This window comes from Trichomycterus rosablanca, chromosome 6 (assembly GCF_030014385.1).
Source record: "Trichomycterus rosablanca isolate fTriRos1 chromosome 6, fTriRos1.hap1, whole genome shotgun sequence".
NCBI classification, from domain to species: Eukaryota; Metazoa; Chordata; class Actinopteri; order Siluriformes; family Trichomycteridae; genus Trichomycterus; species Trichomycterus rosablanca.
In genome coordinates, this window is record NC_085993.1 from 3,036,304 (window position 1) to 3,058,243 (window position 21,940).

The 21,940-nt window shown below is 37.7% G+C and overlaps 2 protein-coding genes and 2 pseudogenes across 2 annotated transcripts; all 4 read left to right on the top strand.

The window, feature by feature from the left end:
* The first annotated feature begins 2,610 nt into the window (after positions 1 to 2,610).
* On the top strand, positions 2,611 to 4,111 carry LOC134316701 (eukaryotic translation initiation factor 4 gamma 1-like). The gene is made up of 6 exons (XM_062997129.1): positions 2,611 to 2,742; positions 2,940 to 3,044; positions 3,219 to 3,440; positions 3,536 to 3,666; positions 3,820 to 3,946; positions 4,026 to 4,111. The coding sequence occupies exons 1-5, from the start codon at positions 2,611 to 2,613 to the stop codon at positions 3,920 to 3,922; spliced, it is 693 nt and encodes a 230-aa protein (XP_062853199.1). The 3' UTR covers positions 3,923 to 3,946; positions 4,026 to 4,111.
* Positions 4,112 to 6,519: 2,408 nt separating this feature from the next.
* LOC134316800 (zinc finger protein 79-like) lies at positions 6,520 to 8,141 on the top strand. Its single transcript, XM_062997271.1, has 2 exons — positions 6,520 to 6,624; positions 7,005 to 8,141. Exon 2 carries the CDS (start codon positions 7,039 to 7,041, stop codon positions 7,900 to 7,902), a length of 864 nt encoding a protein of 287 aa, XP_062853341.1. The 5' UTR covers positions 6,520 to 6,624; positions 7,005 to 7,038; the 3' UTR covers positions 7,903 to 8,141.
* A 1,462-nt stretch (positions 8,142 to 9,603) lies between these two features.
* LOC134316702 (zinc finger protein 850-like) overlaps positions 9,604 to 21,940 on the top strand; it is a 34,491-nt pseudogene continuing 22,154 nt past the window's right edge.
* Positions 16,186 to 21,580, top strand: LOC134316165 (zinc finger protein 135-like; annotated as a pseudogene).

Here is a 21,940-nt window from a genome sequence, read left to right on the forward strand (position 1 = left end):
CACGACCTGGCCGTGGAGACGGGGCGACACACCCGGTCCTGGCTGCCCCGGGAGGAGAGGTTGTGTCAGCACTGCACTCTCAGTACAGTAGAGACGGAGCTGCACTTCCTCACCCGGTGTACCAAGTACCACCACATCCGCTCCCAATTCTTCCCCAAATTTAATAACATCATCCCCAACTTTACTTCCCTCCCAGACCCCGACAAACTGCCCCACCTACTGGGGGAGCACAGAGAGAGCTGCACACTAGCAGCACTCTATACACACACCTGCCACCAGGTGAGGGACAGTGGGTGACCATGTCTCATACACACACACACACACACACACACACACCTGCCACCAGGTGAGGGACAGTGGGTGACCATGTCTCATACACACACACACACACACAAACTGATCGTTATTACCTCATTACTGTAAATATTATAATTTTTATTGTTATTATTTTGCACTGTTTTTATTAATATTTTATTCTATTTTATATTTTTTGCACATGTAACTGTTTTGTATATTTTTGTTCTTATTGTTATTTTTATTGTTTTTCTGTAACTTGCTTTGGCAATACGAATGTCCTTATTTGTCATGCCAATAAAGCTTCTTTTGAGTTTGAGTGTGTGTGTGTGACCTGTGATGGACTGTTGACCCAGTGAATTATATCCACCGCGACCCTGAATCGAATAGAGCAGTGGTAACACAGACAATGAATGAAGGAGTGAATGACTAAATGAATTAATATTTAAAGTACTATTATGTATTACGTAAATCGTGTTTGTATGTGTGTGTGTGTGTGTGTGTGTGTGGGGAAAATAATTATTTTCTATTACAGTACTGCTCACCGTACAACCAGCACATGCAGCAGTATCAGTACAGTAATTATGGTTAGTAGCTCTTAAATGGCAGGAATCTGGTTTATTCTCTAAATTCACCTGTAAAGAGACATTTTCCTTGACACATCTAACAAAGACAAACCACCTCTTAGCAATGTGTTTAAATCCTTTAGTTAGAAAAGCCGTCTACATAATTTTGATCATGTAATTTATTCCTGATTTAAAACAACACATGAGGGGATTATGTGTGGATCTTTTTTCTGGTTTAATTTACAGGGTACTACACTCAGTACCAACCTTCTGTGGTACCTGGTACGATGAACCATGTCCAGCAGCATCAGGCACCACTGGCTCAGGCCACGCCCGCTCTGCCCAAAAGAGCTGGCAAGAAGATCACAATCCGAGACCTGAACCAGGGAGGACGTGACATCACACAGGAGATCCTGTCTGGATCAAGTATGTAAAATCTGTAATAATATAGAAGCTTCATGCATGACCAGCTACTATAAACAATAGAATATTATTATGTGTAAATATTATTCATGCTTTATTTCTATAGACCCTGAGAACAAATCTGTCCAGGATCTCCAGTCTGCTCCAGTTCCAGTGGAAACTGAGGATCCAGCTCCAGCTTCATCACTTCCTGGCAGTGTGGATGTTCCAGTGGCAGAAGAAGAGAAGACCTGCACTGATTTAGAGGACGAGGAGCAAAAGCTCCCATCAAATGATTTGGGATCTGTTACTGACCACACCCTTAATAAAGTGCCCATTGAGAGTGCTTCCATTTCCAGTGTGGAGTTGGAATCTGTAGCCCTACAAAACGTGTCTCCATCTCCTCCTCCAGAAATTCCTGCTCTGCCTGCATTGAGTGGCAGTGTGGATGTTCCAGTAGAACCTGGAAAACTGTGGAGTGATTTAATGGAGGAGAATGATGCTGAGATATCAGCACTGGTTAATGTAGGGTCTGATTCCAACTCCACCAGTAATGAAGTGCCCAGTAAGAACGTATCTGTTGCTACTGGTAAATGTGATGATGTGGTCATGCCAGTGTTGGTGCCCTCAGAGAAAAGTGTTTCTGATTCTGAGGAGCTGCTTGAATGCAGGAGAGCAGAAAAGGAGAAAAGACTCAAATCGATCATCGACATCACTGTAGAGAGAGCAACATCTGAGCCAAACACTGCAGCGATGTACGCAACTTTCTGCTACCAACTAGAGGATGTGAGTGAAGTTTCTCCACAATCAAATTTTATATATTATTATTTAGAAAAATGGAAACTATTATGTAGAATTTAAACCAAACAAAACAGAAGAACTTTATGAAATGTACAATAAAAGCAGGTTTGTGTTTCCCAATATGTGATGCTCAGACATGAGTAAAAAAATCTAAGTTTTAATTGGTAGATCTGTATGTGTGAATTTCTCCTAAATTTGTGCTCATTAATGACCAGATGGACGTGCCCACCTATAAGAAGCTGGTGCTCAGTCGCTGCCAGGAGGAGCTGAAGAAGGAGAGGAAGAACGACATGGCTCGTACAAAGAAGCAGAAGGAGCTGAATGAAGCCAGAAAGGTACAAGCTTTATAAATCATCAGAAAAATTGTCAATACATGTTAAATGATCACATCTGAACATGTAGGGGGTGACAAATAACACATTGCTAACATTTACTGTAGGAAAAGGTTCAGCAGCGCTTGAAGAAAGACCTGGAGGAGGAGAAGATCAAGACTTTCCAAAGCTCGCTCCTCAACATGGAATTCATCGCTGAGCTTTAGAAACTGAAGATGCTCCCTAGACTGTTTATAAACAGCTGGATTGAGCAGAAGCTCGTGGTGAATCCAAGTGAGGAGAACTTGGAGTGTCTGTGCAGGCTGCTGTCCATTGTCGGAAAAGACCTGCATGAGGAAAAGGACCAGGTAGGGGGTTGTAGTCAATAAAAAATAGAAATAGGTTATGATTGATCACTTGTTGGACTAGTAGTTCAGGTTCCGTCTGTTAACCACTAAAATGAAATGTTAAGTAGAAATAAATGAAGGTGACTTTATCAGTTCTATATATTGTAGATTGTTTGCTGGCATTTTGCTGTGGTAACGACGTTCGTCTTTTTGTGTAGTACCTACTGGACCTTTACTTCTCTGCGATAAATAAAATCATCCAGCAGAGAAAAACATCATCCAGGATCTGCTGCATGCTGCAGGGAATTGTGGATCTAAGACAGGTAAATACATCCACCTTTCCTGACCTATTAGTCTCACTCCATCTGTAGTCTTTCATGTGGATTAAATTTTTAGTAATGGTACAAAAAGGTTGATCCAACCTACAGGCATAAAAATGTCAGTTTTCTCAGTGTTGCTGAGCTGTAATAATTTCTTCTTTTTTCTGTGTATAAAAGAATAACTGGGTTCCCAAGAGCGACGATCAGGGCACCAAAACCATCAATAAGGTCCACAAAGTATCTGAAAAGGAGAAACCCCAGGAGAAAGAGGAACAGCAAGAAGCACCGTCCATCAAGTGCTGTAGGGGGCGAATTATTAAAAAACAGGATGATGGTCTTATGACAGTGACCATCAGGAATGGAACCATCAATACATCCCGCCCCAGCAAGATCAACAAGGTACAAACCAGCATGAGCAAACACCTCCATTTCTTCACTGGATTAAGGACAGTAACTTTTATTTTAAAATGACTTTTACTTTAAAACAATCACAGCCTGGTGCCACCAACTACAACCAGCTTGATGGCTGTGGAAGAACATGCTCATGGGGAAACTGGAGCAAAGGAGGTAGCAGAGGTTCCACAGACAGAACCAGTGCTGAGGAGAACACAAGTGCTCATATTAGGCAAGTGAGCCAACTAAGTTCCTCTTGTCCTTTAATGGGATGTTCAGGTTATTTTAGCATCTAACTAATTGCAGTTTATTTTTTAATGCTGGTTTGATACAGAAGTTCTAGATTTGAGTTCATCAACACTTTCTCCTCTTTTCTCCTGAACAGAAGGAGCTACAGAAAGAATGAGCACTGTGACAGAGATCAGAACAAGCACTGGAACAGACGGGACAGGAGGTACAGAGGACAGGACATGCGTCCTCATTACTAATTCAAGGAACATCAAACAGTTCAGGTAAATAATGATTTTTCCACTTTCTTTACAAAACCATCATGTCTGATCTGAGCTTTAACAATGTTTTCCATATTTGCAGAGTCCCAAACCAGCTGAAACCGGACTCGACGGAACAGCTGCCTCCAGAATAAACATCAATCAAAATTCATCCAACCATGAGCAATAAAAGCCATTAAAACATTTCAAACCATGTCCATTTGATTGTGTTCACACTGGATTTTATTTCTACATCTGTACGTGAAATGATACTGGTGCCAGTACAGAACACATTCTTGAGCATGGACCGAGCTTACAGAAGTGGACTGTGTGAGTGGTGCAAGACACAGAGACAGCTGATTGGTCAAACATATTTAAAACGTTACTACAATAGATTTTATTAAAGGGGTGCAAGAGTAGAGTTTGGTGCAATGGAAAAAAGAAAATAAACCCACCTCTAATCAATGTGTTTACATGCACTTAATAATCAGATTTCTGTAAAATATCAGATGATGATAATAATGAGATTGTTGGGTTTACATGCACTCACGTAATTCAGTTGAATTCAGCAGTTCAGTTCTTGAACAGAAGTTGCTCTGGAGAATTTTAGGAAGCAGCAAGATTTTTATGATCATTAAGGTGACAGGGTGACACAAGGCTGAAGCAGAAAAAGTTGGCAGAATTAGTTGGTTATGTTGGCACCAACCCACAGGATACAGAAAGTTCATAATGTTGTGTGTTTGGTACTCCAGCTGCTGCACAGTCTATTCAAGACCATTTTTATAGTATTTCTGCTGTTCCACAGTCTTACTTGGTACAATCTTGGCTTGGTACTATTTTACTTGGTCACATTATACTTTTTAATTCAAGACTGTATTGTTTGTTTGTTTATTAGGATTTTAACGTCATGTTTTACACTTTTGGTTACATTCATGACAGGAAACGGTAGTTTATCTTAACACAAGTTTCTTCAGTTCACAAGGTTATATCAAACACAGTCATGGACAATTTAGTATCTCCAATTTACCTCACTTGCATGTTTTTGGACTGTGGGAGGAAACCGGAGCACCCGGAGTAAACCCACGCAGACACAGGGAGAACATGCAAACTCCACACAGAAAGGACCCAGACTGCCCCACCTGGGGATCGAACCCAGGACTATCTTGCTGTGAGGCGACAGTGCTACCCACTTAGTCACCGTGCCGCCCCAATTTAAGACTGTAAAAAGTTCATAATCAAAACTCAAATTTAGATTAATAAAAGATTTACTAATAGTACACTGATAGTTCATTTGCTAGTTTCCCAACATCCGTTACACCCTGGATTCGGGGGGTTCCTTTTTTTTTACATTTAGCAGTTCAATTGTTGTTCTTGCTGCTTTCTAGGGTTGGTTAAATCACTATTTGTTGACTAAATGTTACACTAATTTTTAATGAAAAGCAGTATTAATCGTACATATGATGTTTAGAAAATGAGATGCAAAGCGTCAGTGATCGTGTGACTCTGACTTGGTCGAGAGGGACCACACAGTTTAATCCAAATTCCATAAAAAGGACAAAATTGGAGAAATAACTGAAATGATTATAAATTATAATTTGACAAAATAATACCAATAATAATACCAACAAAACACTTCACAAAAAAGTATAAATTAAAATATAAAATTAAACATGGACTTAGATTTACAGAAGATTTAAGAGCAGTACACTGGTAGTGGTTTCCTTAAAATTTTGTGTCACCTTAGATTTTGGGCTTCTAAAGGGAGGGTTTTAAACACAGTGAGAGCTGGATATTTGTGACGGACTTGGCAACCCTGAGGAGAGTTGAATTGTTCGGCTGGTTTGAGTCGCTGCTGGAGGAGTGAGGTGATTGTGGTGAGGTAAACACACCGAGTACAAGTACAGTCCGTTTACTTTTAGTCATTTTAACAGAAGCTAAAGCTCTTTAAAAGGTTTCATGTTTAGTTTCCTTCCTTTATTCATCTTTATGTTTCCTCAGTGAGCTCGTATCACTGCTCAGAATGTAGAAAGTGCTTCAGTCATTCAAACAGTTCACACACACACACACACACACACACACACACTCACTCACACACACACACACACATTAAATATTTCTACAGCATAAATACAGATAAAAATAGAAGTGTTTCCTCTTACAGTTTTCTTATTGCTACTCATATACAGTAGAAACAAATTCACATCTGTGTTGTTTTTAGATGGAAACTTGAATTATTCCATTAAAATCACTTCCAAAAATAAACATACAGCATTTTAGATGATGTAGATGCTGATGTTAAAAGCTTTATACAGTTCATGTCATTTAACTTTACAGCAGAAGCTTTTAATTCCTTGTTTGTGTTTATGATTAAATGTAGATAACTTCTCTGCTAAGATAAATAGGTGTAGTTTGACTTCACCCATCATGCTTTGTGGCTCCATCTAGTTCATTTGCATATGTTCCATAGTACTTTATCTTTAATACTTAAGATTCACACAAGAAGGTGTTAATAGTTGGCTGATGACTGACCAATGGAGAGTTTTTAAATCATCTTGGGTCTTTGTCCTCAGCTCTATTTAAGGACCAAACTCTAGACTCACTAAGTCACTTGGTAAGAAGGATCTTCTGCTCATTCTTCATTAGAAACGACCTGCTGGAGACACCAGCTCGACTGAAGTGGCTGCCAGGATTCTAACAGGAAGGTAAAGATTTTTTTTTTAATTTTACATTTATGTTGCATTTGTTGTTCTTTTTATCTTATCATGTTATTTAATAGTTTGTTTTAAAATTGTTTTTACTCCCAGCACACCAAAGATTTACGCTTATGAGCTATTTATTAGTTCTTTCATGAATTGGATTAGTTGTGCTTGGTGCAGGACTGATGTCATATCTACAGTAATTGTATCTGCAGATTTATATTTTATCCTGATCTTTAAATTCAGCTTCTGACTTAAAAGTGAAGTAAATTCAATGGTTTACTATTAGTTTTTAAGTTTAATATTATTGTAGTATTACTGTAGTAATAATGCTAATAGCAATACTAATTCATTTATCTTTTATTTTGTTTCTGTTGCTTTTTAAGGAAACAGTTTCTACAGTCGTATCAAAGCATAAACATGAATAAATCTCATCACTGCTCAGAGTGTGGAAAGAGTTTTACTCAGCAGAGTCATCTCCGACAACACCAGCGCATTCACACAGGAGAGAGGCCGTATCACTGCTCAGAATGTGGGAAGAGTTTTACTCAGCAGAGTTCCCTTAAAAAACACCAGCACATTCACACAGGAGAGAAGCCGTATCACTGCTTACAGTGTGGGAAGAGTTTTGCTCACAATGATACCCTTAAAGTACACCAGCGCATTCACACAGGAGAGAAGTTGTATCACTGCTCAGAGTGTGGGAAGAGTTTTGCCCGACAGAGTCATCTCCAACACCACCAGCGCATTCACACAGGAGAGAAGCCGTATCACTGCTCAGACTGTGGGAAGAGTTTTGCTCGACAGATTATCCTCCAACACCACCAGCGCATTCACACAGGAGAGAAGCCGTATCACTGCTCAGACTGTGGCAAGAGTTTTGCTTACAGAAGTGCTCTTAAAATACACCAGCGTGTTCACACAGGAGCGAAACCGCATCACTGCTCAGACTGTGGCAAGAGTTTTACTCAAAGTAGTGCCCTTAAAATACACCAGCGTATTCACACAGGAGAGAAACCGTATCACTGCTCAGAGTGTGGGAAGAGTTTTACTGTAGGTGAAGCCCTTAAAATACACCAGCGTGTTCACACAGGAGCGAAACCGCATCACTGCTCAGACTGTGGCAAGAGTTTTACTCAAAGTAGTGCCCTTAAAATACACCAGCGTATTCACACAGGAGTGAAACCGTATCACTGCTCAGAGTGTGGGAAGAGTTTTGCTCATGCAAGTAGTCTTAAACAGCATCAGCGAATTCACATAGAAAAAACTACACTGTTAAAATAATGGGAAGTATTTTTTTGTGTATTTTTTTTTCAACAACACCAGCACATTCACACAGGTGGAGAAGCTGTATGGCTGCTTATTGAATGAAACAGTTTGTCAAAGAATTATCCATAAAGTACATCAGCACATTCACACAGGATAGAAAAGACATATAAATCACATAAGAGGACAAACCATATTGTTTTTGTGACTGAAGTTTTTGTGACTGAAGTCGTGTTGAAAAACACCAACGCATTCAGAGGAGAAAATAAAATGATATTTAATGCATGTACAGAAAAAGTTTTTAGTAATTTTTTCCACTTACAGTTTTCTTTTTTTATAAATATAAAATAGAACTGTTCTACTTTAATTATTAAATGTACATCATGGTATGAGTATGATCATTAATCATCAACTGTATTGTTGTGTAATGTTCCTACCTCAGATCTGATTCTGATTTTTATTATACTTATTTACCCTGGTCTTTATGGTGTTTGCATAAATTCTTTATATTATGAATAAAAGTTTTCATAAATTAATAGCCTCTCTCAGGTTATGAAGCAGGTTAGATACTTTAACACTTGTGGGTCTACACTACAGAAGAGAATTTTAGTCTTTAGATGATTTTCCACTTAGCAGATAATGAACTGTCCTCCACCAGAATTTACATGAGAAGCTGTGAATGGAGGGCTGTGGACTGACCAGTGTTGCATTGTTCTATCATCATGGGTTTTTGTTCTTTGTGTTTATGTATAGACCAAATTAGTGGTAGCTAAACTCCTTTGTAAAAAGAGAAACTGTAGATTTATTTTTAATTATCCAATCATCTACCACAAACCCAGTTCATATAAAGCTTGATACAGACTGCACTGACATGTTGAAATTACATTTAAAAATGACAAAAGTATTAAAAAGAAATACTGTTGTGGTGGTTTTAATATTTAACATTAAATGCAGTTCAGGTGTTTCAGCCACAGCCATTTCCAACAAAAATTCTTCCTCTCTTATCATGGAGGTGCTCCTGTGCACAAAGCGAGGCCCAAGAAGAATTGATGGTTCAGTAGACAAATGTTTCTATATTGATTTATTAATGTATTTGTTAAACTGTAAATGCCATCTGAGACCTCTATGTGATCGTCCATTTGTTTTAAATACGATTACTCGAGGGTATTGACTTCACACGTGTATTAATGTATTAATGTCATATTATTAGTATTTCTCGTATTTGTGAGATTGTTCATCATTTTTCCAGTTCTTATGTGGCACCTTATTCCACACCCAGTACAATGTTCATTTGGAGTAGATACTAACCTATTTTTATGCCTTTATTGGTCACAATGTATTTTTTTTTCCTTTTCTTGACTATTTCCTATAAATGAAACTGGTGGTTCATTTGACATTCAGCTTCTGACGGGTGGATTTTAGACTTTTGAATTGATCATTTTTGCGGGACCTGGCAACTCTAACGGTTTTCCTGCCAAATTGCTTTTCCACTAAAATGAAGCATGTGAAAATGTAAAGGTCACTGGGTGTGTTTTTTTTTAACTACTTAATACCAAAAATTACTGCGTCTGCCTAAAAGCTTTTATTACACGCGGTACAAAAGGAAAATGAGGATTTGAGCTTATATACATAGGAACGAGGTCTGCTAGTTTGAACATCTGAATTTTTTGAAAAGTTTTAATTACCACACGGACCATTAATTCGGACCATCTCTCTGTTATGTTAATTCCTGCATACAGACCACTGCTAACCAGAAGCAAGCCATCAGTGAAGCAGATAAGGACCTGGCCAGAGGGAGTCATCTCAGCACTCCAGGACTGTTTTGAATGTACAGACTGGAATATATTCAGAGAGGCTGCCACAGCCAACCGGCACATCAATCTTGGGGAATATGCTGAGTCTGTGACAGGTTATATAACAAAGTGTGTGGAAGACGTGACTGTCATCAAGAACATCACCACATGTGCCAACCAAAAACCCTGGCTCACCAGTGAGGTGCATGCGCTTCTAAAATCACGTGATGCCGCCTTTAAATCTGGAGACAAAGATGCTCTTAGGAATGCCAGAGCAAACCTGAACCGGGGCATGAGAGCAGCAAAGCGTGCTTATGGACAGAAAATCCACAGTCATTTCACCCACTCAAAAGACCCCAGGCGCTTGTGGCAAGGCATTCAATCCATCACAGACTATAGGCCCACACCACCACCACTCAGCAATGACAACACCGACTTCCTCAACACACTCAACACGTACTTCAGCCGGTTTGAGGAAATGAACACCACCATAACATCAAAAGCCCCTGGCAGTCTGGACGATGAAGTACTCTGTCTAGACCTAGCTGATGTCCGGAGGACCTTATACAGAGTCAACCCAAGGAAAGCGCCAGGTCCTGACAACATATCAGGGTATGTACTTAGGGAATGCTGACCAACTGGCACATGTCCTTACAGACATTTATAACATCTCCCTGAGACAAGCTATCGTGCCACCATGCTTCAAGACCACCACTATTGTACCACTACCAAAGAAGTCACCAGCACTTACACTTAATGACTACTGCCCTATAGCACTCACTCCCATCATGATGAAGTGCTTTGAAAAGCTAGTAAAAGACCACATTACATCCAGACTCCCTGCAACATTCGACCAACTTCAATTTGCATACCGCCCTAACCGCTCCACTGATGACGCCATATCAGCAGCACTACACCTGAGCCTGGACCATCTGGAGAATAAGAACAGTTATGTGCGGATGCTCTTTATTGACTTCAGTTCAGCGTTCAATACAGTAATCCCCCAGCACCTGGGGAGAAAACTTGAACCACTGGGAATTGAAACCCCACTGTGTAACTGGTTATTGGACTTCCTCACGGACAGACCTCAGACAGTAAAGGTTGGAAAAAACACCTCTCAAACTATCATCATGAGCACTGGGGTTCCCCAGGGCTGTGTCTTGAGTCCTCTGCTGTTTACCCTGATGACACATGACTGCTGTGCCAAATTCAACTCGAACCATATCATGAAGTTCGCGGACGACACAACAGTGGTGGGCCTTATCAGCAACGACGATGACCTGGTCTACAGAGAGGAAGTAAACCAACTCGTTGTCTGGTGTGAAAATAACAACTTGTCACTGAACGTCAACAAAACAAAGGAAATCACTGTTGACTTCAGGAGGAAACACATGGTACATGCACCGCTTACAATCCATGGAAACGCTGTGGAGTCAGTCAGAAGCACCAAGTTTCTGGGGGTGCACCTCACAGATGACCTGACATGGACTACACACACCACCTCTCTTGTCAAGCGGGCACAACAACGTCTTCACTTCCTGCGACGGATGAGAAGAGCAAACCTTCCCCCTCCGATCCTCACAACTTTCTACAACGGTGCTATAGAGAACATTCTCACCAACAGCCTCCAAGTCTGGTATGGAAATTGTACAGCCTCAGACCAGAAATCCCTTCAGAGAGTAGTGAGGACGGCGGAGAAAATCATCAGAACCTCACTCCCCTCCATACAACAATTATACCAGTCACGCTGCCTCAGAAGAGCCACCAATAATTGGTGACCCCACACACCCGGCCTATGGACTGTTCAGCCTCTTGCCCTCTGGCAAACGCTACCGCAGCATGCGATGCAGGACCGCCAGACTCAGCAAGAGCTTTTTTCCACAAGCCACCAGATTACTCAACTCCCTATAACAGCACACACAACATACCTGCTCACACTTACAGACTTTCTAACCACATTTATTTATTAAAATTTAAATACCTACATCATGCTGCTACTTTTTCTATTATATTCTGTGCAATAACTTAAGTGTTTAACACTAGGCATTTAATTTATTTATTACACCGGTACATCACCACTGCAAATTATGTGCAATATTTCTTACTTAGTGTGTACATATTTCTTACTTTAATTAATGTGTATTTTATGTCTGTCTACAATGTCTGTGCAATATTTTTTTTATTTCTTTTTTACTTAATGTATATCTTTTTTTTTTTTTTAACTTAATGTATATTTTGTCTTGTATATGCTCTTTTTTTCATATTCTGCACATTGGAGCTTGAGAAACGCAATCTCGTTCAGCTGTGCACTCCTAGCTGTATAGTCTGAATGACAATAAAGTTCACTGACTTTTGACTTTGAAAGGCGTGTTTTAGACATTTGTAATATACCTGGCAACCCCGAGGAGAGCTGAATCGGTTGGCGTTTGTGATGACTGAGTGTAAGTACAGTCCGTTTACTTTTAGTCATTAACTGCTTTAAATCTCAGCGGTTTTAACAGGATTTTAACAGAAGCTAAAGCTCTTTAAAAGGTTTCATGTTTAGTTTCCTCCTTTTATTCATCTTTATGTTTCCTCAGTGAGCTCGTATCACTGCTCAGAATGTAGAAAGTGCTTCAGTCATTCAACCAGTTCACACACACACACACACACACACACACACACACACACACATTAAATATTTCTACAGCATAAATACAGATAAAATTAGAAGTGTTTCCTCTTACAGTTTTCTTATTGCTACTCATATACAGTAGAAACAAATTCACATCTGTGTTGTTTTTAGATGGAAACTTGAATTATTCCATTAAAATCACTTCCAAAAATAAACATACAGCATTTTAGATGATGTAGATGCTGATGTTAAAAGCTTTATACAGTTCATGTCATTTAACTTTACAGCAGAAGCTTTTAATTCCTTGTTTGTGTTTATGATTAAATGTAGATAACTTCTCTGCTAAGATAAATAGGTGTAGTTTGACTTCACCCATCATGCTTTGTGGCTCCATCTAGTTCATTTGCATGTGTTCCATAGATAATGAGCTTGTACTTTATCTTTAATACTTAAGATTCACACAAGAAGGTGTTAATAGTTGGCTGATGACTGACCAATGGAGAGTTTTTAAATCATCTTGGGTCTTTGTCCTCAGCTCTATTTAAGGACCAAACTCTAGACTCACTAAGTCACTTGGTAAGAAGGATCTTCTGCTCATTCTTCATTAGAAACGACCTGCTGGAGACACCAGCTCGACTGAAGTGGCTGCCAGGATTCTAACAGGAAGGTAAAGATTTTTAAATAATTTGTTTCTTTTACAAGATTTTTTAAAATAGTTTATGACCAAGCTTCCATCAAATATCTATGCAAATAAAATATAAACTATTTTACCACTTCAGACAGCGTGACTGAAGTGGTCACCAGGTAAAGTGTTTTTTTTTTTTTAAATAATTAGTTTCTTTTACATTTATGTTGCATTTGTTGTTAATATTATTAAACAAATATATTCAAACTATATATTCAATGTTAGAAAAAGCTTTATGCTCATAATTGTGGTGTTTTATAAAGTGTTTTTTACTCCCAGCACACCAAAGATTTACACTTGTGAGCTAATTATTAGTTCTATTATGATGAATTGGATCAGGTGCCTAAAGTAAGACTGAGGTTGAGAAAGTCAGATTTAATTATATCTTTATATAAAGTTATTTTAGTAATTTAGTTATTTATATCTGCAGATTTTATAAATATTTTATCCTGATGATTTTTTAAATTCAGCTTCTGACTTAAACGTGAAGTGAATTGAATGTTTTCCTATTAGGTGTTGAGTTGAATATTATGATAGTATTCCTGTAATAATGCTAATAGTAACACAAATGTATTTACTTTTTTCTTTGTCTTTGTGTTTCAGTTTCTACAGTCGTATCAAAGCATAAACATGAAGAAATCTCATCACTGCTCAGAGTGTGGAAAGAGTTTTACTCAGCAGAGTAATCTTAAACAACACCAGCGCATTCACACAGGAGAGAAGCCGTATCAGTGCTCAGAGTGTGGAAAAAGTTTTACTCAGCAGAGTTCCCTTAAACTACACCAGCGCATTCACACAGGAGAGAAGCCGTATGACTGCTTAGAGTGTGGAACGAGTTTTGCTCAAGAGAACCATCTGCAAAAACACCAGCGCCTTCACACAGGACAGAAGCCATATCACTGTACAGAGTGTGGAAAGAGTTTTGCTCATCAAAGTACCCTCCAACAACATCAGCGCATTCACACAGGAGAGAAGCCATATCACTGCTCAGAGTGTGGGAAGAGTTTTTCTTGTCAGAGTACACTTCAAAAACACCAGCGCATTCACACAGGAGAGAAGCCGTATCACTGCTCAGAGTGTGGGAAGAGTTTTTCTTGTCAGAGTACAATTCAAAAACACCAGCGCATTCACACAGGAGAGAAGCCGTATCACTGCTCAGAGTGTGGAAAGTGTTTTGCTCATCAGAGTACCCTTAAAGTACACCAACGTATTCACACAGGGAAGAAGCCATATCACTGCTCAGAGTGTGGGAAGAGTTTTTCTTGTCAGAGTACAATTCAAAAACACCAGCTCATTCACACAGGAGAAAGGCCGTATCACTGCTCAGAGTGTGGAAAGAGTTTTTCTTATCAGAGTACACTTCAAAAACACCAGCGCATTCACACAGGAGAGAGGCCGTATCACTGCTCAGAGTGTGGGAAGAGTTTTACTCAAAGTAGTACTTTTAAACTACACCAGCGTGTTCACACAGGAGAGAAGCCATATTACTGCTCAGAGTGTGGAAACAGTTTTGCTCGACTGAGTCATCTCCAAACACATCAGCGCATTCACACAGGAGAGAAGCCATATCACTGCTTAGAGTGTGGAAAGAGTTTTGCTCATCAGGGTACCCTCCAAAAACACCAGTGCATTCACACAGGACAGAAGCCGTATCACTGCTCAGTTTGGAAAGAATTTTGCTCGACATAGTACCCTCCAGCAACACCAGTGCATTCACACATGAGAGAAGCTGTATTACTGCATGTGGAAAGAGTTTTACTTTTAAAAATGTTCTCAAACGACATCAGCAAATTCACACAGGAGAGAAATTACATCACTGTTAAAAGTGTGGAAAGTATTTTATTGTGCATTATTTTTTCAAACAACACCAGCGCATTCACACGGGAGAAAAGCTGTATGGCTGCTCATGCCGGAGAGAGGCCATATCACTGCTCACTGTGTGAAAACATTTTTAGTAAGAGAAATATCCTTAAAGTTCACCACACCATACTGCGATGTTTGTCCTCAGGTGTGTTAAGTGACTCTAAATCCAGAATCTACTCATTAACCTTTTTTCTTTACATTGATTACAGACTAAACAAACTAAACTGTGGTTGTGAGGTCGACACTGGTACGGTAACTGAGACATGATGAAGTAATTTTATGTGTATTTTTGTGATCATCTGCTATTTCAATAATAAAAACCTTTATTATCATTATGACTCTTGATATATTTTGTTTATTCAGTGATGCTATTTTAGCTCATGTCCTGATTTAAAATGTAATTATTCCATCCTGGATATTTTATTTACTGATGTTAATATGTAGTATAAAATATATTGCACTTTGTGGCAGGAGTCTGTCTAGGAAAGATTTTTTTTTTAGAAGTACATGACCTAGCTTCCATCAAATATCTATGCAAATAAAATATAAACTATTTTACCACTTCAGACAGCGTGACTGAAGTGGTCACCAGGTAAATAATTAATTTTTAAATAATTTGTTCATTTTACATTTAACTGTTGTTCACATCAGAGGACAACTCATATCACTGCTTAGAGTGTGGATTAAGTTATTGGATGGAGCATTCTTAATAGACACCAGTACGGTCACACAGGAGAAAGAAAAAACACCAACACATTAAAACCAATAAAATTATACTCTGCATATACAAAAAAACTATTAGTATTTTTTTCTTACAGTTTTCTTTTTGCTATTAATATAGACTAGAACTGTCTTACTTTAATTATTAATGTACATCATGGTATGAATATGATCATTAATCATCAACTGTAATGTTGTGTAATGTACCAACCTCAGATCTGAATCTGTTTTTATTTGTTATTTAAGTTTAACCTAATAAACACTGAACAACTTTTACTTCCAAGTGGAGGAATTTTATCCTGGTCTTATTTGAAGTTTTCAGAAATGACTTTCCTCTTTCAGGTCTTAGCACTGCATTTGAATTTGACTATTTCACTTCAATATTTAATGACATTTTATTTTCATTTATTCAGATGTGTAACAAGGCATTTTTTTGGTTTGCTTATTAAATCATGAAGTTTACAAAGCAGCTTAGAAACTTACTTTAACACTTGTAGGTCTACAGAGAAGATAATTTTGGTCTTTCTGATTATTTTCACTATTTAAATAGTGCATCGTCCTCAACCAGAATTTACATGAGGTGTGAATTGACCATCGGCTATCCAGTGCAACACAGTTTAATCATCATGGGTCTTTGTTCTTTGGGTTTATCTAAGGATCAAACTTGAAGTAATCTTACAAAATATTTACTTTTTAAATATACAATCATTCCAGTTCATAAAAAGCTTGATACAAATGAACTGATGTTTAAAAATGACATAAAAATATTGATAATAAAAACTAATAATAAAAATGACCTTTGAATGGATTAAAAGAGCAAGACCAGTCTGATGTAAGCAGACCACTACTGCTGAACAAGCTCAGAACAGAGACACACCACCTAACATGACACACTTAACAACAATGGTAATTCAACATAAAAATGAACACAAAATGTACTATGCGCTTCAGCATTTGGAGTATAACTATTTACCGATCTTTACCCACCAAACACTTTTTATCCCCTAAAACTGCTTTGGTCGTGGCATGGCATCATAGGATCTGCAGCAACCTCAGCTGATGATGCTCACACGTGAAACCCTTTTCCCACCCTACTACCATGTATATACTAACAATATACATACATACTAACAATAATATCATTGTAAACAAAATATATAGAAATGATAAATTACAAAATAAAACAATAAAAGGAAAGATTTGAAAAGAAAGATTTAAATTCTTTCCTTTTCTTGAAAGATCAAGAAATTGGCTTTCCTCTCAAATGAAGTATGTGAAAATTTAAAAATCGTGATTTTTTAAAGTGTTTTTACTCCCAGCACACCAAAGATTTACACTTGTGAGCTAATTATTAGTTCTATTATGATGAATTGGATCAGGTGCCTAAAGTAAGACTGAGGTTGAGAAAGTCAGATTTAATTATATCTTTATATAAAGTTATTTTAGTAATTTAGTTATTTATATCTGCAGATTTTATAAATATTTTATCCTGATGTTTTTTAAATTCAGCTTCTGACTTAAACGTGAAGTGAATTGAATGTTTTCCTATTAGGTGTTGAGTTGAATATTATGATAGTATTCCTGTAATAATGCTAATAGTAACACAAATGTATTTACTTTTTTCTTTGTCTTTGTGTTTCAGTTTCTACAGTCGTATCAAAGCATAAACATGAAGAAATCTCATCACTGCTCAGAGTGTGGAAAGAGTTTTACTCAGCAGAATCATCTCCGACAACACCAGCGCATTCACACAGGAGAGAAGCCGTATCACTGCTCAGAGTGTGGAAAGTGTTTTGCTCATCAGAGTACCCTTAAAGTACACCAGCGTATTCACACAGGGAAGAAGCCATATCACTGCTCAGAGTGAGGGAAGAGTTTTTCTTGTCAGAGTACACTTCAAAAACATCAGCTCATTCACACAGGAGAAAGGCCGTATCACTGCTCAGAGTGTGGGAAGAGTTTTACACAAAGTAGTGCTCTTATGTTACATCAGCGTGTTCACACCGGAGAAAAGCCGTATTACTGCTCAGAGTGTGGAAACAATTTTGCTCGACTGAGTAGTCTCCAAACACACCAGCGCATTCACACAGGAGAGAAGCCATATCACTGCTTAGAGTGTGGATTAAGTTATTGGATGGAGCATTCTTAATAGACACCAGTACGGTCACACAGGAGAAAGAAAAAACACCAACACATTAAAACCAATAAAATTATACCCTGCATATACAAAAAAAAACTATTAGTATTTTTTTCTTACAGTTTTCTTTTTGCTATTAATATAGACTAGAACTGTCTTACTTTAATTATTAATGTACATCATGGTATGAATATGATCATTAATCATCAACTGTAATGTTGTGTAATGTACCAACCTCAGATCTGAATCTGTTTTTATTTTTTATTTAAGTTTAACCTAATAAACACAGAACAACTTTTACTTCCAAGTGGAGGAATTTGATCCTGGTCTTATTTGAAGTTTTCAGAAATGACTTTCCTCTTTCAGGTCTTAGCACTGCATTTGAATTTGACTATTTCACTTCAATATTTAATGACATTTTATTTTCATTTATTCAGACGTGTAACAAGGCATGTTTTTGGTTTGCTTATTAAATCATGAAGTTTACAAAGCAGCTTAGAAACTTACTTTAACACTTGTAGGTCTACAGTGAAGAGAATTTTGGTCTTTCTGATTATTTTCCACTTAGCAAATAGTGCATCGTCCTCAACCAGAATTTACATGAGAAGGTGTGAATTGACCATCGGCTATCCAGTGCAACACAGTTTAATCATCATGGGTCTTTGTTCTTTGGGTTTATCTAAGGATCAAACTTGAAGTAATCTTACAAAATATTTACTTTTTAAATATACAATCATTCCAGTTCATAAAAAGCTTGATACAAATGAACTGACATGTTTAAAAATGACATAAAATATTGATAATAAAAACTAATAATAAAAATGACCTTTGAATGGATTAAAAGAGCAAGACCAGTCTGATGTAAGCAGACCACTACTGCTGAACAAGCTCAGAACAGAGACACACCACCTAACATGACACACTTAACAACAATGGTAATTAAACATAAAAATGAACACAAAATGTGCTATGTGCTTCAGCATTTGGAGTATAACTATTTACCGATCTTTACCCACCAAACACTTTTTATCCCCTAAAACTGCTTTGGTCGTGGCATGGCATCATAGGATCTGCAGCAACCTCAGCTGATGATGCTCACATGTGGAACCCTTTTCCCACCCTACTACCATGTATATACTAACAATATACATACATACTAACAATAATATCATTGTAAACAAAATATATAGAAATGATAAATTACAAAATAAAACAATAAAAGGAAATTTTTTAATTACTTAATACCAAAAACTGCCGCTTCTGCCTAAAACCTTTTATTACACCCGATACAAAACAAAAATGGGGATATTTTGGATCACCTGTAGACCAAAAGAGAGCTGGATATTTGTGCCGGACTTGGCAACCCTGAGGAGAGTTGAATTGTTCGGCTGGTTTGAGTCGCTGCTGGAGGAGTGAGGTGATTGTGGTGAGGTAAACACACCGAGTACAAGTACAGTCCGTTTACTTTTAGTCATTTTAACAGAAGCTAAAGCTCTTTAAAAGGTTTCATGTTTAGTTTCCTTCCTTTATTCATCTTTATGTTTCCTCAGTGAGCTCGTATCACTGCTCAGAATGTAGAAAGTGCTTCAGTCATTCAAACAGTTCACACACACACACACACACACACACACACACACACACTCACACTCACACTCACACACACACACACACACACACACACACTCACACTCACACACACACACACACACACACACACACACACACACACACATACACACACACACACACTCTCACACACTCTCACACACACATTAAATATTTCTACAGCATAAATACAGATAAAAATAGAAGTGTTTCCTCTTACAGTTTTCTTATTGCTACTCATATACAGTAGAAACAAATTCACATCTGTGTTGTTTTTAGATGGAAACTTTAATTATTTCATTAAAATCACTTCCAAAAATTAACATACAGCATTTTAGATGATGTAGATGCTGATGTTAAAAGCTTTATACAGTTCATGTCATTTAACTTTACAGCAGAAGCTTTTAATTCCTTGTTTGTGTTTATGATTAAATGTAGATAACTTCTCTGCTAAGATAAATAGGTGTAGTTTGACTTCACCCATCATGCTTTGTGGCTCCATCTAGTTCATTTGCATATGTTCCATAGATAATGAGCTTGTACTTTATCTTTAATACTTAAGATTCACACAAGAAGGTGTTAATAGTTGGCTGATGACTGACCAACGGAGAGTTTTTCAATCATCTTGGGTCTTTGTCCTCAGCTCTATTTAAGGACCAAACTCTAGACTCACTAAGTCACTTGGTAAGAAGGATCTTCTGCTCATTCTTCATTAGAAACGACCTGCTGGAGACACCAGCTCGACTGAAGTGGCTGCCAGGATTCTAACAGGAAGGTAAAGATTTTTTAATAATTAGTTTCTTTTACATTTATGTTGCATTTGTTGTTAATATTATTAAACAAATATATTCAATGTTAGAAAAAGCTTTATGCTCATAATTGTGGTGTTTTATAAAGTGTTTTTTACTCCCAGCACACCAAAGATTTACACTTGTGAGCTAATTATTAGTTCTATTATGATGAATTGGATCAGGTGCCTAAAGTAAGACTGAGGTTGAGAAAGTCAGATTTAATTATATCTTTATATAAAGTTATTTTAGTAATTTAGTTATTTATATCTGCAGATTTTATAAATATTTTATCCTGATGTTTTTTAAATTCAGCTTCTGACTTAAACGTGAAGTGAATTGAATGTTTTCCTATTAGGTGTTGAGTTGAATATTATGATAGTATTCCTGTAATAATGCTAATAGTAACACAAATGTATTTACTTTTTTCTTTGTCTTTGTGTTTCAGTTTCTACAGTCGTATCAAAGCATAAACATGAATAAATCTCATCACTGCTCAGAGTGTGGAAAGAGTTTTACTCAGCAGAATCATCTCCGACAACACCAGCGCATTCACACAGGAGAGAAGCCATATCACTGCTCAGAGTGTGGAAAGAGTTTTGCTGACAGTAGTGCCCTTAAAATACACCAGCGCATTCACACAGGAGAGAAGCCATATCACTGCTCAGAGTGTGGAAAGAGTTTTGCTCATCAGAGTACCCTTAAAGTACACCAGCGTATTCACACAGGGAAGAAGCCATATCACTGCTCAGAGTGTGGGAAGAGTTTTTCTTGTCAAAGTACAATTCAAAAACACCAGCTCATTCACACAGGAGTGAAGCCGTATCACTGCTCAGAGTGTGGAATAAGTTTTACTTATCAGAGTGCACTTCAAAAACACCAACGCATTCACACAGGAGAGAGGCCGTATCACTGCTCAGAATGTGGGAAGAGTTTTACACAAAGTAGTGCTCTTATGTTACATCAGCGTGTTCACACTGGAGAAAAGCCATATTACTGCTCAGAGTGTGGAAACAGTTTTGCTCGACTGAGCCAACTGCAAACACACCAGCGCATTCACACAGGAGAGAAGCCATATCACTGCTCAGAGTGTGGAAAGAGTTTTGCTCATCAGGGTACCCTACGAAAACACAAGCGCATTCACACAGGACAGAAGCCGTATTACTGCTCAGAGTGTGGAAAGAATTTTGCTCGCTATAATACCCTCCAGCAACACCAGCGCATTCACACGTGAGAAAAGCTGTATGGCTGCTCATTGCGGTCATGCCGGAGAGAGGCCATATCACTGCTCACTGTGTGAAAACAACTTTAGTGAGAGAAATATCCTTAAAGTTCACCACACCATATTGTGATATGTGTTCTCAGGTGTGTTAAGTGACTCTAAATCCAGAATCTACTGATTAACCTTTTTTCTTTACATTTATTACAGACTAAACAAACTAAACTGTGGTTGAGGTCGACACTGGTACGGTAACTGAGACTGAAGAAGTAATTTTATGTGTATTTTTGTGATCATCTGCTCTTTTAAATAATAAAAACCTTTATTATCATTATGACTTGATATATTTTGTTTATTCAGTGATGCTATTTAGCTCATGTCCTGATTTAAAATGTAATTATTCCATCCTGGATATTTTATTTACTGAGTTAATATGTAGTATAAAATATATTGCACTTTGTGGCAGTAGTCTGTCTAGGAAACATTTTTTTAAATAGTTTATGACCAAGCTTCTATCAAATATTTATGCAAATAAAATATTAACTATTTTACCACTTTAGACAGTGTGACTGAAGTGGTTGCCAGGTAAAGTGTTTTTTTTAAATACTTTGTTCATTTTACATTTATGTTGC

Bases quoted from the DNA above. Each gene is read 5' to 3' on its own strand.
- LOC134316800 (XM_062997271.1), top strand. From the start codon at position 7,039: ATGAATAAATCTCATCACTGCTCAGAGTGTGGAAAGAGTTTTACTCAG.
- LOC134316701 (XM_062997129.1), top strand. From the start codon at position 2,611: ATGCTCCCTAGACTGTTTATAAACAGCTGGATTGAGCAGAAGCTCGTG. The intron at 3,045-3,218 runs GTAAATACATCC...TGTGTATAAAAG, and splicing joins GAATTGTGGATCTAAGACAG to AATAACTGGGTTCCCAAGAG. The intron at 3,667-3,819 runs GCAAGTGAGCCA...TCTCCTGAACAG, and splicing joins AACACAAGTGCTCATATTAG to AAGGAGCTACAGAAAGAATG.